Source organism: Lissotriton helveticus, chromosome 2_1, assembly GCF_964261635.1.
Source record: "Lissotriton helveticus chromosome 2_1, aLisHel1.1, whole genome shotgun sequence".
NCBI classification, from domain to species: domain Eukaryota; kingdom Metazoa; phylum Chordata; class Amphibia; order Caudata; family Salamandridae; genus Lissotriton; species Lissotriton helveticus.
Genome location: NC_136059.1, coordinates 1,016,670,945 through 1,016,692,875, shown reverse-complemented (window position 1 = coordinate 1,016,692,875; position 21,931 = coordinate 1,016,670,945). Strand labels below are relative to the sequence as shown.

Genomic DNA, 21,931 nt, shown 5'->3' with positions numbered 1-21,931 from the left:
CTGGTGCCCAAGCCTAAAAAGAGTAAATTGTCCTATAAGCTGTTGCAGCTGCTATTGGTGCTCGCAAGACGCAGGGTGGCCATCACCTGGATGGGAAGTCGAGCCCCGGAGGTGACATCTTGGCTTAGAGACTTCAAGGAATGGTCCCTGGCGGAGGAAACACACATGCAACATACACATAGAGATGACAAACTGCAGGAGGACCTCTTAGCATGGCGCATGATGTGTGCGGTGGGTTCTGTAGATAGTGATTCGGATGCCACCAGTGCTGAGCTGTTCACTCCACAGGGGTCGGTCTCCGGGGCGGAGGTGGACGGGAGTGGTGATGAGGGGATTGCTCCGAGCTAGTGTCGTCCTAATACCGCACGCATACCCTCTGTAAATAGGTGATTTACTTGCTATCCCTAATGGATCTGTGTTTGTCTTTGATATGATACCTGCGCCCGGATGGGCCCTGTCGACCTGAACGGAATGTATATACCTGTTTTTTCACTGATGCCGAGTTTGTGGGGGGAGGGGGGGGGAACGTTTTTCCATTTGTTCTAGTAAACAGAAAAGAGCACAGTGATGATGTATTTTTATCTGGCTGTATTTACGGCATGTTTTTTGCTTTGTCATGACTACGGAGCCCATGTTTCTGGTACCTAACTGCCGCCCAGCCTCCGGGATGTGGGCTGAATGGCTGTGTCTGTTGAGAACTCTCCGACTCCTTGCGTTACGGATGAGACATGTGCTGGTTTGCTCAAATGTATGTTTTTACATCACGCTCAAAATAAAGTATTAAAAAAAAAAAATAGTTGAGACGGGCGGGAGTTCCACTCAACTAATAAACACAATATTCGTCAGGGTGAACCAGAAAAGTCACTAAATTAACCTGTGCTTAACCATTTGGTAGTTTGGCACAAAAGCAGTAAGACTTAACGTAGAGGCAGTATTCAGGCAGACCTCAAACAGTAATATGGTAAAAAACACAAACCAAGAATAATCCCAATATAGAAAAGTTGAGACTATTTTAATAAATAAAATGACACCAATGTGATAAAAATCCAATCAGTAGGAGCAGAGTTATAAATGCTGGACCTGGTCAGTGACACATGTTTAGGCCAACTGTGTTGGAATGATGGTCAGACACAAGGACTGCACATTAATGGGAGCAAAATGAGATCGTTGTGGGGTTGATGAGCAGATCACCGTCGGATATTTGCGTTGGTGAGAGATGTGGACAGTCACTGCTGCCGTGAAGAGTCGCTAAAAGCCCTTATGGATTTTCACCTGTAGTTCAGTCTTTGCAGTTTTGGAGTAGGTGGAGTGCACTCTGATGTCAGCCAAGGGTCCAAGACAGTTTTAGAGATCAGGACTCCCTCCAGCAGAGGCTAGCAGCAGGGTACCGGCAGGTCCAGTTGTTGCTGGTCAGCTGGGCGGTTGCAGGGAAGGCCTCTGGAAGTTTGTTATGTCAATGCAGCTCAAACAGTAGGTCCACCAACTGACCCTAGAAGTAACTTCCGGTGTTCCTGGGTTCAAGGCAAGCACATCCATCCTTCCTTCTTCAGACAGCAAAGCAGGTCTTCTTCTGAATTATCCACAGGTCTAGGAGTGTTCTGATGAGAGGTTGGAGGGTGCCACTTTTTTGCCCAGTGTCAGCCTGTGTGCGGGGGTTTCTCTTTTTGTCTAACCCAAAACTGGTTCTGGTGAGTTCTGCCCCTTCTCCTGGGTGTAGTTCAAAACTGTCTAGAGTAACAAAGGACAGGTATGCCCAGGTGTCAGCTGCATTTGCCAGTGACAGAGCAGGCAGCTCCAAAAGTCGGGATGGGGTGGGCACAGCTTTCTGGCTACCCTTTGGAGCTCTCTCATCCTGCTCAGGAGAAGAACACTCTTCCCCAGTCCAGTCACCCAAGCCCTTTCTGTACCCTTTCCGGGCAAAATACACATCACACCATTGCAGTCATGTGACCCTGGACACTGGCAGAAAGGTACTGTTGGTTTAGGCAGTAAATGGCAGCTTTCTAAAAGTAAAAATTCTACATCCGGAGGAAATGCACTCAATTCTATTAAGTATAATTAATAAAAACTCCTATTGTCAGTGTGCCATCTTGGGGTGTTCTCTGACCTCAGAATGTAAATTGAACCATAAACATAGCTGGTGGTAGACATTTGCACCTCCTAGTCCCAGCATTCGTGGTATCCGTCTTTGATAAGATCTACAGTATCCTGCCTTACTGTACAGGGATCCACCCACAAGGACTCCATCTGTAGCTCATTTAAAACGTTATGTACATGGGATAACCGCGTGCTCCCCCTTCAGCCAGCGCTGGTGGAATCTTCTTCCAGGGTTCTCGAGTATATCGCTGACCTTTGTTTTTTTACTAGCATGACCCAAAAGAGCACTGGCCTAAGGGCTGCTTTTTCTGATATTGGAGTAAAACTAAGCTCAGCATAGAGTGCTAATAAGGGAGTGCTTAGCCCCAACTTCAGCAAGGCCACTTGCAGATGACATATATTCACATACTCCTCCCCCCATCCCCCGGGTTCCACCCCGTAGAGCGCTGGCGCCACTGCATTCTGGTTATATATTTGCAGGATAACACTAATAATTCTGGCACCTGCCTTATACCTAAACTTTAGAACCACCCCGGTCATTTGTCTCAGGACTTTAGTTGCCTTCTGTATGTAGCTACTCCGGTGCAAGTTGTCTGTAAACCGTAGTACCAGGGTAATATTAACCCCTAGATCTACCAGTCATCTCCACAGCTTCTCCCGGTCAACTAGATCGAAGGCTGCTTTCAGGTCTACAAATAATAGGTACAGAGCAGGTTTTCTGACGACAGTAAATTTATATGAAATCCTATATAGTCGAAGAGCCTGATTGATGGTACCTGTTCTTGATCGAAAACCAGCTTGCACTTCTGTCATGAAATTATAAACATCCAACAAGCCCTGGAAACAGTTGAGCGGGACTTTCCCATGATCTTTGCCTGCCCCTCTAGAAGTGAGATCGGGTGATATTTAGAAGCACTGCCACGATTGTCACTGGCCCACAAATGGGGCTCCATGCAGTAAATATCAGTAGGCACAAGGTCAGTGCCTGGTGCCTTATGCTTCTTCATAGCGATCACTGCTCTATCGACCTCTGTTACTAGGATGCCATTTGCCCAAGGACCCTTGCAGACTGCCTCCTACACTGATAGGAAGCCAGGTGGGCCTCTGGGGTTGGGGCTGTATAAGGTACTGAAATGACGAACCCACGCGAATGAAACAAATATACGTTTCTAGAAGATTCACTGCTGTACCTGGGTTACAAGTTCCCAGAATCTTCTGGTGTTATTGTAATACAAGAACTCCCTCAGTTCCACCCATAATGCAATTTGAAGCAGCAATTTCTTAGCTTTCAGAAGGCATTTCTACTTACTCCTACATTTTCGGATTAACGCTGCACTTTGGGACTGCAGTTGCGTCGTGTTAGGGCATGCCAGACAACTGGCTTCATTCTAAAACATTCTTTATCATACCAACTAACCTTTGCGGTCCATCTCCCTCCCATAGGTCCAACATTTTTGGGCCCAATTGGCTTGGACAACAAAACCTTCAGCTCATTTACCATTTCGGCATAGCTGCTAAGAAAAATTCCACTATCATTGCTTAAGGTGTTCATAGTTCTGGCTCCATACCTGGTCACTATAATTTTGAGCTGTGGGAGTTCGAGTAGGTGCTTCTCACTACTCCATCTTATTCTCCAGCTTTGGTTGAGGCGATCACCCAGGTTTCTCACGCTAGCACACCACTTGGTACATAAACAGAAGGGTCCCCGCAAGGACAGCGTATTGTACACTACATACACTGAAGACTAAACACAATACAAAAAAATACTGTAAAAATATATGTCAAGTATTGGCATTTATTTGTCAACACCATGTAATTGCCAATTAGCAATCGAAATTCACAATCAATAAATGGCCCCATAGGAAGGCAGAAAGGGAAAGAGGGAAAGGAAGATGAGTGCACGTGAAGCGAGTGGGGAAAAGGTGAACACAGTCCAAAGACAAAATCAATTGTAACTTTATCGATCAATCACAATACATAAAATACATAAACCCTAAATCAGGGCAGACAGTGAGACTAAATAAACAAATGACAATCAACGGTCACATACAGATTTTGAGAACAGTCTGGGGCATGTGCCGGAAGTCCAAGGAAAAACAGTCGACGTTTCGACCCCTGTCTATAGGCTATCTTGAGTCCTTTTACGGGGTCTTCATCAGGACATAGAACCGGGAATTGGGGAGGGAAAATTGGGGCGATGGTCTCTGAAAAATTAAAAACAAAAATGGCACTTAGTATGGCGAAGGTGGACTAAATCCAACCATCCGTAAGGTGTTCTAACATATAATGAAATGGTGAATTACCATGGAGTAAAGGCCCACAATGGCTCTAAACATGGAAAAGGAGATGATGCCACGCGATGTGTCGTGATCAATCTCATCGATAAAGATTCGCAACTACAGAGGGGGACAGTAAATCATGAAGGTGAGTACAGCACTCCGATCATCGATATACTCTAACATCAATTAACTTGAAACACAATCAAGGATTAACACATGACTCAAAAGGTGATGGGCAGTGAATGAGTCAATTGTTGATTTATGAGCCTACCCAACCTACAAGGGCCCCAGCTGAGAATAGACATCATTCAACTACATAAGAAAGGGAGTCATGTGTTAATCCTTGATTGTGTTTCAAGTTAATTGATGTTAGAGTATATCGATGATCGGAGTTCTGTACTCACCTTCATGATTTACTGTCCCCCTCTGTAGTTGCGAATCTTTATCGATGAGATTGATCACGACACATCGCGTGGCATCATCTCCTTTTCCATGTTTAGAGCCATTGTGGGCCTTTACTCCATGGTAATTCACCATTTCATTATATGTTAGAACACCTTACGGATGGTTGGATTTAGTCCACCTTCGCCATACTAAGTGCCATTTTTGTTTTTAATTTTTCAGAGACCATCGCCCCAATTTTCCCTCCCCAATTCCCGGTTCTATGTCCTGATGAAGACCCCGTAAAAGGACTCAAGATAGCCTATAGACAGGGGTCGAAACGTCGACTATTTTTCCTTGGACTTCCGGCACATGCCCCAGACTGTTCTCAAAATCTGTATGTGACCGTTGATTGTCATTTGTTTATTTAGTCTCACTGTCTGCCCTGATTTAGGGTTTATGTATTTTATGTATTGTGATTGATCGATAAAGTTACAATTGATTTTGTCTTTGGACTGTGTTCACCTTTTCCCCACTCGCTTCACGTGCACTCATCTTCCTTTCCCTCTTTCCCTCTTTCCCTCTTTCCCTTTCTGCCTTCCTATGGGGCCATTTATTGATTGTGAATTTTGATTGCTAATTGGCAATTACATGGTGTTGACAAATAAATGCCAATACTTGACATATATTTTTACAGTATTTTTTTGTATTGTGTTTAGTCTTCAGTGTATGTAGTGTACAATACGCTGTCCTTGCGGGGACCCTTCTGTTTATGTACCACGTAGCGCCCAGGTCCCCGCGACTGCATGGGTCCAACCCCCCTTTCTGTAACAGCACACCACTTGGGACACAACTTCAAGCCGAGTGCCACAGGATCTTGGCCACTTTCCACTCTACTGATAATGGTCATAACACACACACCTTCCCAACCCCCCTTATTGAATATAATGTAGTCAATTAACGATAGGTTTACAAAGAAAGGGAGGTACACTACTACGTGTAATAGGGACTGGGTAAAATCTAAGAAACAAAAGAATGTCCCAAGGTTTCACGTACAGTTATGTGAGTTTAATTTGGCAAAAGACATGTATATGTAACCACAATATAACAACGAGAAATACTACACTTTCATTGTGTCAGCCAACACTTGAATAATACACGAGCATCCAAAAGTTTGATTATCAAAATGTACAGGTCATTTATTTGTACATACATGTTTAAAAACAATTTATTAGTTAAAAACCATAAAAGTCATGAACAATTAAAATACATTTCCTTGGGACATTCTTTTGTCAATTAACGATACACTTCTCACGTTGTCAAAAGTCACCATAGCAGTGCTATCTGAGGCAGTACTACCATTATTAAAATGCAGTTGATAACTTATCAGAAAATCAGAGAATGCACCACCCTTCTTGGTTGATTTAAAACAGCTCATAGTTGCCTCAGGGACACTTAGGCAACGGTCTTCCATTAGAACCTCACTGTTGTTGATAGCATCAGATGGTTTTGTATTCAAATCTCCACAGATCAATAGCAAATGCTTCCCCCTTTTGCTCTCCTCAATCAATTTACAATTAGCCACAACCTCCGTAATGCTTTCAATATAGGAGAAAAAATTCCCCCAAATCACCTGGATCTCTGGGGACCACCCAGGTGGAATGTATACTTTTAAAATATTGACCACACCACCTTTAGGACCAGTGAACCAGACCCTCACATGTTGTACATTAGACGATAAATGAGCTACCCCCAATTGCTCTATCTTGCATTTCAGTTTACAAGACACCCTGAAATCCCTCCCGAAGGCTGCCCCTTTATGGGGTGAGCAGCCAAAGTGTAAATATCTAGGAACCCGTATGAACTTATTCCATCGCGAGCCCACATTTCCTGGAAGCAGTATATTTCATATTGATTGGCAAACATCAAACAGTACTCATCCTTCATTTTGCTAGCCAAGCCCACAATATTCCAGGATTAAACATACCAGGATTTGTTGCTAGTGCTGCCCGTTACATTGGCCTTAAGAAACCTGTTTCAGATTGTGGCAGCAGAAAGGGAGAACGGGCTCAACCATACTCAAACAGATTGCCCTTTAACAGAAACACTGGAGCTGGTAGCCAGTGCTACTGCTATCCAGGACTAGTCTTTATATTTAGTCTTGGCCTTCTTAATACCAGGGTTTAGATGCTTGATTGCCCTGGTGTTATTTCTCATGGTAATGCACAGATTCTCATTCTCGTTGGCTACTCCATTAGTAACTGGTAAATCCCTCTTTGTCACCCCACAGATGATCAATGGCTAGAAAGGTGCTCATGTCCGTGGGCACTGTATGTGGCCAATGCTGTCCTGGTGAAGCTGCTTCTTCTTGGCTGAAGCCCGTGCAAGGCATGACATCGACCCTTATAATATGAAAGTCGTCTATATGACTGAGCACCAGTCTGGTAATGTCGGGCAATGTGAACTCAACTTTAGCAGAATGGGCATTGCTCCCTTCAGAGCCCGACCCCAGTTGCTGATTGCTCAATTTCACTATTTTCATATCACCTGACAAGACCAATCTTAGCTCAGGAATTGCATAGAAAAGAGCTAGCAGTCTTGATCTGTTTAAGTGGTTCACAGTGTCAATGTCCAGGAAGAGATGGATAAATTCCAGATAGCAATCAGCTGTTTTTGGTCAGATAAGGTAGTAGTATCTAACAAGGAGGTTTTATTTGTAATTTGACCTCTTACACCACCTCCTGTTCTTACAAATATTTGGGCAAAGGGATTAAGGCTAGGCACTGACCCAGGTTCCTCTATTGGATTAGCGACCATGCTCTTGGACTGGGCACCCAGGCCCTGTACAGGAGTTATCGAATATCGTGACTCAGATACCAAAGCCAACCAAAGCACCTTAACAGCTCTTTTAATGGATCAACATGCCTTAGATTTTCTTTTCCTTTTAAATTGCATTTGATGTTTTTTCGTTTCTTTCAGGTTGTCTAATCATTGGCCGACATAGCACTGCAGAGTTATATCAGTCTTGGGGTGCTCTTTTAATGGATCAACATGCCTGAGATTTTCTTTTCCTTTTAAATTGCATTTGTTGTTTTTTCGTTTCTTTCAGGTTGTCTAATCGTTGGCCGACATAGCACTGCAGAGTTATATCAGTCTTGCGGTGTACAGTGTTGTTTACATCACTTGTATCATTTATACTTCTGGTAGTTTGGTTAGGGGTTGAATCTCAGGCAACCTTACTCTCCATTATGTCTGGACATACCAAACTACCACTTATCCAATATTGCGCCCCTTAGGATTGGAGAACGGCCAACTAAATGAATATACTAGGACGTTTGGATCATTCCCTCTCTTGTTTGGGGGTTTACCCTTCATCCCAGAGTTCACAGGTCCTGTGGTAGTATTTGCACCTTTTTCAGAGTTAATTTTTAATGCAGTACTCCCCATATTACAAGGTGCTTTGCTAGAACACCCGGTGCAGCTACCCCTGGCTTGGTCTCACTGCCTTTCGTGGTACAGGTAACTTTTGCCCTTTGGCTTTTGGTGTCAATATTGAGGGGGGTCAGTAGTTGTACCAGCCCTAGTGCCCACATTATTTACTTCTTCCATCTGATGGGCTGGCGGCCTAATCATGCCATTACAACTGGGCGAGTATCAGCTATTATGTAAGATTATGTGGCAGAGGTTGCCTTTTGTGCTACCAAGTTTTCTGGTTCATTTTGGGTGTCTGTCTGGGAGGGGACACTACCTTTACAACTCAGTCATTAGATCGCACTACTTTTACATCGCAGTCATTACATCGCAACATCCTTTACATCACATGTCATTACAACGCAGCCATTACATCACATGTCACTACAATGCATGTAATTTCAACACATGTCACTACAACGCAGGCATTACTTCGCAAGTCATTACAACACATACCATTACAACGCATAGTACCCTTACACTATCCGACACTTACCCTACTGTTGCATTCACTGGAGTTAGAATAGTAATTTTTACCCCTACACTGTCCAACACTTACCCTACTGTTGCACTCACTGGAGTTAGAATAGTAATTTTTACCCCTACACTGTCCAACACTTACCCTACTGTTGCACTCACTGGAGTTAGAATAGTAATTATTACCCCTACAGTATCCAACACTTACCTGAAATGTGATGTAATGGTATGCATTGTAATGGTATGATGCGATGTCATGGAATGCGTTGTAAAGGTAGTTTCCAAAACTGCGATGTAATGGCTTGTGATGTAAAAGAATGCATTGTAAATGATGTTGTGATGTAAAAACTGCTTTGTAAATGCATGCATTGTAAATGTATGCATTGTAACGTCATATATTCGTCTGGGAGACTTCATCAAGTTTTTTGCCTTCTGGCACTAAGGCAAGGAGTATCAGGGTCTACAATGATCCTATGTGTTCAGTCCTATCTAGGGACTTCTCCAGAAGCGAGAGTGTTGAAGACAGGGCTCTGTTGAGTGCATTCATGGCTTTTGAAATTCTACACCTTGCTAAGCATTCAGATTGGATAAAATGCTCCCAGGAAGCTGGTTAACTGGGATAGTGTGAAAAATTGAGTTGTCAAAGCGAGTACCCCCAGTGAAAGTTGTGCTACTTTCCACAGGGAGTATTATCAGACTCGCCCTGGGCCTCGCCTGAGTCATCGAGATGATAGGGCCATCCTAATTCCTTGCCCCCTCTATGCTGGGCCTCCCATGAGTTATAGCACTTACTGGTATATCAGAAAGGGTATAGTCAAGGAACATTAGGGACCTGGTACTCAGGGAGTCGCTACCTGGGCATTTATCTCCCTGTTGGCTACACAACGTTACAAGGCCTTTGTTTGCACAGTCCCAGGCTAGGCACTTAGGCAGTTTAAGAGAGGGAGGATTACTGGCTTTTCTTGGCTTCTTAGCAGTCTCCACATGCTGAGTCAGTGGTGAATCCCATGCACTTCGCAGATAAATTGTTTTGCTGTTTAACCTTACTGTCACTTGTTCTTGTGCCCGGGCTATTTGATCAACTATATCATCCTCAATTTTGCAGACAATCCCTTTAGACCTGTCTGCACCAGTTTTATCTACTGCAGGGTGAAGTGACCCGCTTTTGAGTAATGCCATTCTCAACTCATGGCCTGATTTAGAATTCAGCGGATGGGTTACTTTGTCACAACGGTGACAGATATCACGTCCGCTGAAATATAAATTCCATAGGATTTACATTTTGGGAGGCGTGATATCTGTCACCGTTGTGGCGGAGTAACCCGTCCGCTGAGTTCTAAATCAGGCCCTCAGTTGGAGTACTTTGCTGATATACCCCCCAATGTCCTGGGATTCAGTACTGTTCCAGTGATTAACATAGATGCAGACTCCTCATCAATTTGCTGATAAAAACTTGTTATTAGTTTAGGAGTGTGACTGCTAGCATTACTGGTGGTCAAGGGGGTAGAAGGAGCTTCTGCGAGTTCTGGTAGTTCAGCCATGGGTTTAAGCATACCCATTGGTATGATTATGACTTACTTCTGCAAGCTTCCCTATCCTTTTGGATAGGTTGCAAGTAATGCAGTGAAGATGTTTTTTTTTAGCCCTTTCCTAGCCACCCTTTAGACCTGTCTGCACCAGTTTTATCTACAGTAGGGTGAACTGACCCGCTTTTGAGTAATGCCATTCTCAACTCATGGCCTGATTTAGAATTCGGCGGATGGGTTACTTTGTCACAACGGTGACAGATATCGCGTCCGCTGAAATATAAATTCCATAGGATTTATATTTTGGGAGGCATGATATCTGTCACCGTTGTGGCAGAGTACCCCGGCTGCTGAGTTCTAAATCAGGCCGTCAGTTGGAGTACTTTGCTGATATACCCCCCAATGTCCTGGGACTCAGTACTGTTCTAGTGATTAACATAGATGCAGACTCCTTATCAATCTGCTGATAAAAACCTGTTATTAGTTTAGGAGCGTGTCTGCTAGCATTACTGGTGGTCAAGGGGGTAGAAGGAGCTTCTGCGAGTTCTGCTAGTTCAGCCATGGGTTTAAGCATACCCACTGGTATGATTATGACTTACTTCTGCAAGCTTCCCTATCCTTTTGGATAGGTTGCAAGTAATGCAGTGAAGATTGTTTTTTTAGCCCTTTCCTAGCCACCTTAGGAGAATTTTACTTTTTAACTTATACCAAACCTAGACAAAATGGAAATGCTGTTTTGGTCTAATGCAGTAAACATTTGACAGTTGCATTTTATTTATGTTACTACAGAAACGTGTTATTTACATATTTCTCAACTTTCCACATCACACACCCACATCATGCATTCAGACATTTTCGCTCCAGGGCAGTACTTACACATGACTTAGGTAATGTAAAAAGATGGCTTTAAGCATGTCAGAAATGTTTACTGTGACACAGCCTTTTGAAGCAACACAGCCTTACAGGAGCTCAGTGTTGCAGGGTGCTCATATGTGAATGCAAAACCACTCCCTTGTGGCAATGCATTTGTAAAAGAGGGGCCATCTTTTTGAAGTCACCAGTACATCTTTAACTTTGCAGGCACAATGTGGACTGCTTTCCACATATGTACTGCAACTGGACCTCCACAATCTTTGAGGTTAAGGGCACATATGGAGATACAAAAAACATAACATGGTCATGAACATAGTGGCATGCACTCTCTCCCACTCACAAATTTCACTAAATGTCCCTTACAAGGTGGAGGAATATGTTTTACAAAGGATATTCCATAGTGTGCTTCCCTCCAACAAAGCAAATATGATATGCTGCCAACACCAAGGGGACCAGCCATTAGTGCCTGGCAGATAGTAGCAAAAGAATGGCTTTTAGCGTCTGATGCACCTAAGTAAAAGGACAGCTTTTAGATTCTGGTGCACACAGTAATAGATCACACTCAGCAAGTGATGCATTGTTTTTGTGCTACAGGAATTGTTTTAGGAATAATCTCATTGACAGCTTTTAGACTCTGGTGCATTGTTTTTGTGCTACAGGAATTGTTTTAGGAATAATCTCATTGACAGCTTTTAGACTCTGGTGCATATATTATTACATCACACGCAACAAATAATGCCTTGTTTTTGTGCTGCTGGAATCTTTTAGGAATAATCAATTTGACCTTCCATTGTAATGCAAATGATGTTCAGTCCAGCACCAATGGTAGACAAATGAACTGTGCTAATTGAGTTGTACATAGGATGCATGCAGCGTATCTCACATTTGTTAATGAAGAAATTGAAACAAGAAATCAGGGGGGAAAATGGACTACTTGTACCTGTGTTACCATGGTCAATCGGTTGTGGATCTTTCTAAAAAAAAAACTCATTCACATACACAGGTAGTGGGCGGTATATCTTGATTCTCCGCCTTCCAGTAATGTGACAGCATTATCACGGGGCACCGTGCACAGAGCTAGCACCAGTCAGGACTCAGCTGCTACCGAGCAGGTGTGAAGAGACCGCCGGCACCCCGAGGAAACCTACAATGGGGTTTACTGAGCTACAGGTACTAATGACCTGGCTCAACACAATAAGAGTGGTAAGTCAATAACCCACTTATAGTAGTCCCCACAACGTGCGTCTACATACTTATAGGTCCTGAAGAAAGCACCTAGATCTGTTTGGACAACAAGGTTGAAACATGTCGACCACCTATATGAACTCAAGAGTGCGCTAGATTAGTAACTTGATCTACACGTGCACCTTCTTGTTTTTAATTTTCCACACCGCCATTTCATTGAAAAAAAAATTATATGGCGGTGTAGGGAATTTTAACTCACTTCACTTGAGCACCGCACTCACTTATTTTTATCTCTGGGCACTACTGTAATAGCAGTTGGTCTTCCTCCAGGCGGAGGTCAGCATACTCACAATAAACCCAATGATGATGCTGTCACGTTACAGGAAGACGGAGAATCAAGATATACCGCCGACCACCTGTGTACGAAAAGGAGGCTTTTTTTTTAGCAAGATCCACAACTGATTGACCCTAGTTACACAGGTACAAGTAGTCCATTCTCCCCCCTGATTTTTTATATTAAGGTACGGAAGCCGAATGGACCATAGCTTCTCTTTACCTTCCCTCCTTGATGTAAATAGTGACATTGAAACAAGTACAGGACAGCTGTAGTCACATTTCCAGTGTTCCTGACATCTGGTTATGTTGTCCTTTAAAGAAGGAATGGGAGTGCAGTTTGAGGGAGGCATTGATTGAGGTAATAGAAGACCATGGAGCATCTGTGTACTCCCTAGATACAGACTGCTTCTACTTTTTGAATGGTAACTAGGCTTGAGGAAATTTAAATTTGGAAGACTGAGCTGGTGATGTGGTTCACTGATCTGGAAGACCCATACTCATCCATTGGCTGGAACGGCCTGGACAATGAAACCCTTACTGGTGATGTTTTTGCCCACATGAAGCTTACAAGCTAATTGGTGGACATTTTGAAACTTGGCAGACCCTTGTGGTTGGGGCACCAGCTGCCCTGGGCAGGGTGGAGGGCCCTGCCTTCTGGCTGGCACCAACAGCCTGCAGGGACTGGGCCCACAAAGCGGTATTGCAAGAGCTGTGAAGCCTCCGAAGCCCCATATTCTTCCACAGTCCGTAACTGACCGGCCAGCCCAGTGACCAGATGGCAAGGCAGCACCCACAAAAGAATAACTTTCACACCAATTCACAAATTGCATTTCTATAGGTATTACTGCCAAAAACAAACCCAAATAGCAGTAAACATACTCCAGTGCAGAGCTGGGGTAAGTCCAGCACCTCACATGGACAGGTATTGCAACACCATCCCATAGAATATAATAGAGGTAGGAACTTAAAATAGCCCCCCATAGGAAATAATGTTCAGTCACATTAATTAAAATAGTTAAACATTAAATAATTTAATTTACTGTAAAAAATCATAATTCAATTAGTTTTAAATATTTCCATGCATCACTTGTAATACTTATTAAAACCATATTTTTTACTTTAAGTGGTAATTATTAAAAAATCTAAATTTAATATATTCAAAATAATTACATTTTAAACCTAAAATAACTTATAACTGCTGTAGCATTTTTCTTTTTTCTACACCTAAGAAAGATGTATACATTAGTTTGCAATAATCTTTAACATAAAAATATGTTTACTCTTTTTTCCAAGCTCAATAAACTTTTCAAATTTTCCCTATGCTTTACCATAGAGAAGGTCCACAGTTGAGGCGGAGTTCTCTGTATGGTAAGTTTAAGGAAAATATAACTTTCCCTTACAATTGGGAGAGCTCCACCCTTTATTATTTCTATGGGGATCTATTTTAGGTCCCCACTCTCATAATTTTCTACGGGAGGATATTACAGTATCAGTGGTTGGCCATTTGTGGTGCTGGATATACCACTGATCCATTTTGGCAGTAGTAACTTTACACTCTTGAATGTAACTCCTCACCTTTTTTCAGGGGGTGCGGACGTGTACGTGTACATTTTTTAGTAACTCTGCACTTGAATGTTGTGAAAAGCCCAACGTAGTAAAGTTATGTGAATTTGCCAGTGTGTACCTAATCTGTTCCGATTCTTCCACTATTGATATCCAGTTTTATAAACCAGTTTAATTGAAAAGAAAAATCCTAAAGACACTGTGCAATGTACTTTTTAATATTGTTCCAATTCATTTTAGAAATTCCTGCTTCATTGAAAACCTCTCCAGACTTGAACCCCCATTATTCTGGTAAGTGAAATTAATTCAGATCTCTAACTGCCAACTTTAGAACTAGGGAACTAGGTGATAATGCTGTCTTCAGCTCAATATCCTGTGATTCTGGACAAATCACTGAGGTGATGATTTAGATCGCGGAGTATGTTATTTACTCCATCAGGGCAACCTTACCAAGTAACTGTACTCCATGTTCTGCCACCCCAGTGGACATCTCTTATAGTGTCTGGAACCGCTGTCACAGCAATTCCTGTCAATGCTTTGTATAATGCTGTGCAGCTCCATCAACATAAGAGTGACATGTGACACAGTTTCAACTTTTTTTCTATTCTCAAAAAAAAATCCCAAAGTGGGATTCTCTTTTTGAAAATAAAAAAAGCAATGACTCATTTAGCATAGGAGTTGTATCCTATGATGTGAGAATCATTAAAATGTTTTTACCTTCACATACCACCACGTTTTGGATGGCGATGAGTGGAGCTAAAAACTAACCATTAGTTCTTTAACCCTAAATAGAGTGAGTGGACAAATGGCAGAACCTCTGAGGAGGGTCCCTACTAGATTGGGTCACTGACATACTTGAGTTCCATGCACTTCGACATGAGGCAGAAAGATCTTAAGTTTGGTGAAGAGGGTACTCTGTTGCCTAAAACATGTGTAACATCTGGTCCTCCAGTAGAATGCCTAGATGCTCTCAGGCCAAGTTGGCACTATGTATAAATGTAAAACCTTACAATACCTGCTGCAATTAGCTATCAGTCTCTTCCTTACAAGAGTGTTAAGAAGAAGAAGAGCCACAGTCGGTGTGAAAAAGTAAAAGAGTTTATTGTAATACATAGAACCCATGACTGGATTGCTCTCACCATGGATGTATAGGATAAACTGCCAGGAGAGAATTTGAAACGAACTCCATGGAGAAACCAGTGCTGGAAGGTGGGATGTACAACAAACATAAACAGATAAGTCAAAGAGAAACAATCATGTTGCTTGCCGAGCAGGAACAGTGCCGGGCAGGAACCCTGTTCCTGCTCGGCACGCAACACAGCATGCACAGTAAATACACACCTTCTAAAAAGATACCACACATTTGGCACGTTGAAAGTTCATGAAATGGACTCACACTTGTGACATAACGGGTGTAGGTTTACAAAGTCTGTAAGCAAAGGGAAAATAATTTATTAACTCAGTTGTGAGTCATGTCATGACTATCAAAAAAAGGTAAACTACGGACAACATTGCGACTCACACAAGTGCTTACATATTCTGCGGACTTCGCAAATACTTGGCATAAGTGTAAATTATATGAGCTATCGCACAAAAATGACTCCAGAAGAATGGAGGATGTATTCAACCAGACAAGTGCAAACACCCGTGGGATAGTCTCATAAAGTACACATAATTGATGGTCATTTGTGCATATTTGACCATACGTGCCAAAGACATTAGAAATCACATCCTCCTATCGCCTAGGCACCTTTTGACTTATAAGAGAGGCTATCCTTTACAATCTGGAACCCTTTCTTAGTTGTAAAAAAGCAGTCTCATTACTTCACTGTACCATTGACCTTTTGCTAAATTTAGATACATTTAAATATACACTTGTTATTTTTTCAATTTTTGGATACTGATTTTTATTTACAAGAATATTTTCCTAAATGACTTCAAAATATTTTCAAAACCTGCCTGAGTAACAGTATGCATGTACTGATATCATTCACATGATAGTATTTAATTTTGTGATTTTTAGCATGTAAGTGGCAGCATTCTTTTTTGTTCATGAGCAACAGTATTCTTCCAGTGCTCAGTGCATTTCCTCTTACCTTTCCGAAATACCATGCTTGTGAAGGGAAAATCAAACGTTCTGTTGGCCAATATCTGGCCGCAGAAAACGCCATGTAGAGATTTTCACATTATGCACATATTGTAGACATTTTCAATTGAATCTTTCCTGAACAGATATTTAAACGAGTAGTAATTATATCCCAAGTAAATACGTGAAGCAGGCAGGATACTGGCTGTCATAAAAGGAAATACTTTCTTTTTCAAGTTGAAAAGTACACTTTTTTTTTCGCCTAGTGCCAGCCTAACACTTTTTGGCATGCCTAACATTCCATCCCCAGAATCACACTTCAAGCTGAGAAGGGACACACCAAACACAAAAGAAGCCATAACCCATCAAAACCTTAATCATAAGCTACAGTTTATTGTCAGTATACACCCTTGTGCTCAAAGACACAAAAATAGAAGTCTCAGCAGAAGTGTAGCCTGTTACTCTCTATCACTTATTGATGAGGACTGGAAGCCATTTTGTGTAAAGGAGGGCGTTTAGTGGTGTTAAATAGTTTATTATTTAAATCTATTATATCTATTTAGGAATTTCTTCCTACGTATTATGTTATAGCATTTTGAACAGCTAGTCAAAATAAAGTTTACTAATTCCAATATTATTTTTTCATTTTTAAACAGCCGTTGAAAGGAACAACCTAATGAGACTTGCCCACACCATACCGTTCACACCTGTTCAGCTATTTCGTAAGTGTAAAATGTTGTTGTATATAACAGGGTGAATATTAACAGATATCATCTTGCTAAGAAGTATTTTAAATGTTTGGCATCATGTTGTGATTGTCTGCCCCTTTAAGAGTCATTATAAATAGATTTTCTCTCTGTCCATATTGCTCATTCGTTTGCTATGACAGGACAAACTTTCTCTTTTTCATACTCGAATTTCATGGTGCCGAGTTATTGCTTTATGTATGTGAACTAATTGCCTATAATGACTCATCTACAATATTTGTTTTTTTGGTGTTCCTCGAGCATGCCTAGATGTGTTTTGTTTAGCCATCTTTTACATGTCAAATCAACATCTGTTCACAATATTGCAGTAAATGATTCACAGCAGAGGCAAGAAAACAGGGATCACAAGTACTTATGACCACAATAATTTCTCTTTCTGTTAAGTGGTTGGATTACTTACTTACTGGTAATCTTCGTTTCTTATATTCATTCTTATTCATCCACTTTCTTTCCTTGGTAACTAAAGGCCTTTCTTCTCAGCCTCTTGCCCTCACTATCTAAGCCTTACTGTATGTCTACTTCCCCTTTTGAGGACGTAGACATAAGAAAAAGTATTGGATAACCCTTTATAGACAAACCCCACCACAGACGTTCTGCTTAGGTACACAACAAATTTAATAGAAACACTTCTGTGAATAGAAATAATAACTCAGGAAAAATAAGCAAAACATGCTTTTGGTATGATACACAAACCAAATGGCAATTAATTTTCTTGTGCCAGATTAAAATTTTAATGAGAAATAAAAGTTGAAGGGGACAGACCGTGTACCTGCCCTCCAAATATTAATCAATGACCCACTCCGTCCAGGAACCAAACATCACACAAGTTAAATGTGTCTTTATTGCTTCCAGACAATTCATACCTGATTTCTGGCAAGCTAAAGAAATTAATGATTTAATCCAATGGCCCAGTGTAGGCATCAATGACTTACATTCCTTCCTTGCCAGGCCAAAGTTTACAAACAAACTATTTGACTGGCTGTGGTCAATTGACCTTTGAATATAACTATTTACTGCTCTTACCACATCCAAACAACACAATATAGATTCTTCCTCACCATGAAGGTTGGGGTCAAAAGCAGGACATGTAATTTCTTTAGTCTCTGTGAAACGCAGAATTGACCTTAGGAATGAAGCTTGGATCCAATATAAACACAATTCCATCCCCAAAACCTCTTAGAAAAGTATTTCTACAAAGGAGAGAATTCCATTCCCCCAACCTTATGGCTACTGTGATTGCTACTAAAATGAAAACATTTTTAAAAAGGAAATAATAATCTACCTTCTTCAAAACAAAATGCTCATAAGTGATTTCCTAAAGAAAATCAAAAACTAGGGGACGATCCTTATGATGATATAATTCTTTTACCCTAGATCACAATAAATATAAATAATTATTTTACCCTAGATCTAAAAAAAATATAACCCTTAAATTTGAGAAATTGGAGACTCAATAGCTGATAAATGATCCTATGGTGACCAAAAATTACTAATCACTGCCACTGCAGTTTCGACTTGGCTGCTGAAAAGTGCTTCTTACAAACCCTTTTATAAAAGCTGCAAAATATTTTCTGGAGCACAGACAACAGGGAAAAGAGCATTAGACTGACACACTAAAAAAGACCAATGATGGCAGTATGCTTGTTTAGTAAATGCTCCTTTAGAAGCTTGAATGAAGTGCAAAATGGTAGGAATAAATCCTTGTTTAAAAGGCCTGACCTTTCAACCTCCACACCGATGGTCTGAAACGTTGTAGTTGCCCATTGGAAGTAGAGGATGATTTAGAGGGACAGGAGATAAGGGAATCAACCAATCCTTCTGTATCATGATTAGATTTGAAAGAGGATATCAAGATCTCCTTGCCAATGTGGGAGAACAAAGAATAACTCTGCTTCCTACCTCTGAATGTTGGGTAGTACCTTGTGAATGAAAGGAATTAGGGGAAAGGCATAAAGAAGAATTATCAGCCAGGTACATAGTAGAGCATCTGCTGCTAATGCTTGAGGGTTTAGGAATTTAGGGAAGAACTGGGACAAATGAACATTCTAATGATTTACAAAAAGTTCTACCTCCGGGTTCCCAAATGGCTGACATACCAGTTGAAATACAGGAAAACCTAGAGAATGCTTGTGAGAAGACAAGAAAATCCAACTTTAGGGGCCTGGTCTGATATTGTTCCATTCCCATATGTAAACCATTTTGAGAGACAAAAGGTTTAATTGTATCCAAGTGCAGATCTGAAATTTAAGTGGATTCAAGGTTCTTGGCCCTGGTCTGAATTGACAGTTCAGCTAGGATAGGCCTTGGTTATCATATTGTCCATCCAAATCACTGCAGCTAACTCCTTCAGACTGCATGCAGATTCTTGATGTGCTTTTCAAACCTCTTTTATTTATTTCCAGTTGGCGAATCGATGAACCGCTTCTTTGGAGTATGGTCCCTAAATTGAACTGAAGCCCAGTGTTATCAACCAACCTATACTGCTACCACCTATTGTAATTAATGTGTCTGGAAATTAACAACCCACCGTGTTCCCAAGGTTGATGGAATTACCAACCATTGAAACAATCTCAAATGTTCTGAAATATTGTAATCAGAGCAAAGTTGTTCATTAAAAGCGGAGACCAATTATTTGGAACATGCAACACTACTCGACCCAGATGCTGTTGTGTTAGTAAAATTCTGAAAACTGTTGCCTTCTGGAAAAAAGAATGAAGATAATTAAATTGTCATTCCTTCAAAAAAACAAAGACTTTTCACCAAACACATCAACTTCTTTCTAGTCACTTACTATGTTTGCGTGGCTGTGAAGCAACTCTGTGGCTAATGCATTGCTCTTTGCTATTAACTGCTGGAGATGAAGTAGCTGCTTAACCACTTCCATGCTCATGACAAGCTCAGCTCGTCATGGCATGCACCTCTCAGGTGCTCAAGACGAGCTGAGCTCGTCATGACCACACCCGTTTTCGTTGCTGTCCAGCACAGCAGGGGAAACTCTCAAGCAGCGATGTGGTTAAGTCTCCTTATCTCTGGGAAAAGGACTTTGCCTATATCCATCCTGAACTATAATCCAAAGTGTTGTACATAGTGAGTAGGCTGTATATTAGACTTGGAGAGGTTGATGAGAAGACCTGACTGCAAAGGAGTTTATCTCATAACTTCCAGGTCCATCAAACCCTAAGCAGGAGAAGATGGCTGATATTAAAGACCAGGTAGGTAAATCCTGAGTGATTTGTTGTGAAAAACAAGAACTGACAGTGATGTTTGCAAGCATTAGCAATTTCTGAAATGAGTCCTTAATCGGGATGTATAAAAGGCATTGCAGTTCTATTTTGACCGAGAAGATTCTTCCAAATAAATATCAGCAGTAGCTGTTGTAGGATGATATAATGAATCTGTTTACTCCTTTTCAGCCCATCACTATTCTGTACTTGCCTGAAGAGGTCTTCTCTAGAAAGACAATTGAATTCCACCCTAAAACTCTCTCCTGAGGTGGGACATGGAGAATTGCATTCTTCAGAATGAAAACAGCTATGCTCTCCTCCAAGACTTTCTTTCTCAGTAAACCAATGAGCTAAGGAGTGTGGGTGAAATGAGAACATGAAGGGATTGTGCCAAAGTCTATTGAATAGTCTTTTGGCACAATCCGCAGGACTGATCTATCTGAAAACCAGCTTGCCCCCTCAGTCCTGAAATAGACGGCTTCTTACTAGGCAGCTGCCAACTGGTTCTGAAGGATGCCTTTTCCCAGCATAATCAGGAATGTGGCTTCTGACTACCCTTATGTAGCAAGTTGGAGCATGAGATGTGAATTCTTGGAGGGTTCCTTGACTGAAACTTTGACATGTTGAAACAAACTCAGGTCTTCTCCTTTGATCTCTTCCAAAAGATTTCTTCCTTTTCTCAAAGGACTAAGGGGCAGATTTATTATTTGTGGAACATTGCTGTGCAGCATTCAAAGCTGTTTCATTACAGAAGGAGAAGAAAGCAATGTAGAGCCATATTTATTTATTGTGGCCTGCTGCTAGTCTTATGCCCTGCGTTAATGCACAAGCAGACTGCCTAGCACAATGCACAACATTTGTGCCATGGTGCAGAGGTATGTGCAAGATATCTACCAATGGTGTTGTACTTGAAGTATAAACTTTCAGTCCAAAATTGCATACCTAGTCAATTTTCTGAACATTCTACATGTTAGATATGTGCTGTCCTATTTAGCACATGCAGTGTGTGGAATATTATAAGAAATTAAAACATTTTTCCTACTTTGTGTCTGCTTCAGGAAGGTGTTCATTTTGGATGAAAAGCCTGGTCTCACTATCTTAGTAGATCTGAGTTGCTTTAAAATCTATATGTGGCGGCACTGGTCTACCACGTACCACCCATGTAACACCCCCTTGATGCAAAGTCGCACAAAGCAGCATAAAACACAATTTGCTTTGAGGAAAGGACACTTTTTCAGCACAAAATACCTTTTGTTCTGTATAGTAAATACCCTTCCTGGACTATGCTACTTTGCCTCACTTTGCATGAGTGCAAAGTCTTTGTAAATCTGCCCCTTGGCTTTATACCTAAACGTCTTTGAATATTTCCTATTTTTGAAGGACTTGTAAACCACAGACTCTAGTTCTTCTCAGAAAAGCCTAGTGCTGGAAATGGCATCCTCTGAACAAAAATTAGATTTTTGGAGAGCTTGAAAACCATGGATTCTATTTCTTCTCACAAAAAACAGCATCCTGAAAAAGGCATCCTCAGAAGAAAAGTCTTTGGGGAGCAAAAATATAACTTCCATATCTGAGAGGCAAATTCCTATGAGATTCTACAACACCACTTGAATCCATAGCTGAAGCCCTCAGAGTAACAGAGGCAATGTTAGACAACAACTTCACT

General features: G+C 41.4%; 1 protein-coding gene across 1 annotated transcript in view; it reads left to right on the top strand.

Moving 5' to 3' along the window:
* Positions 1-21,931, top strand: part of TRPM6 (transient receptor potential cation channel subfamily M member 6) — a 730,325-nt gene that overhangs the window by 642,302 nt on the left and 66,092 nt on the right. The window contains exons 32-33 of the mRNA XM_078675782.1: positions 14,429-14,479; positions 16,931-16,996. Coding sequence (XP_078531908.1) covers positions 14,429-14,479; positions 16,931-16,996 — 117 coding nt within the window. The remainder of the gene's footprint in view (positions 1-14,428; positions 14,480-16,930; positions 16,997-21,931) is intronic.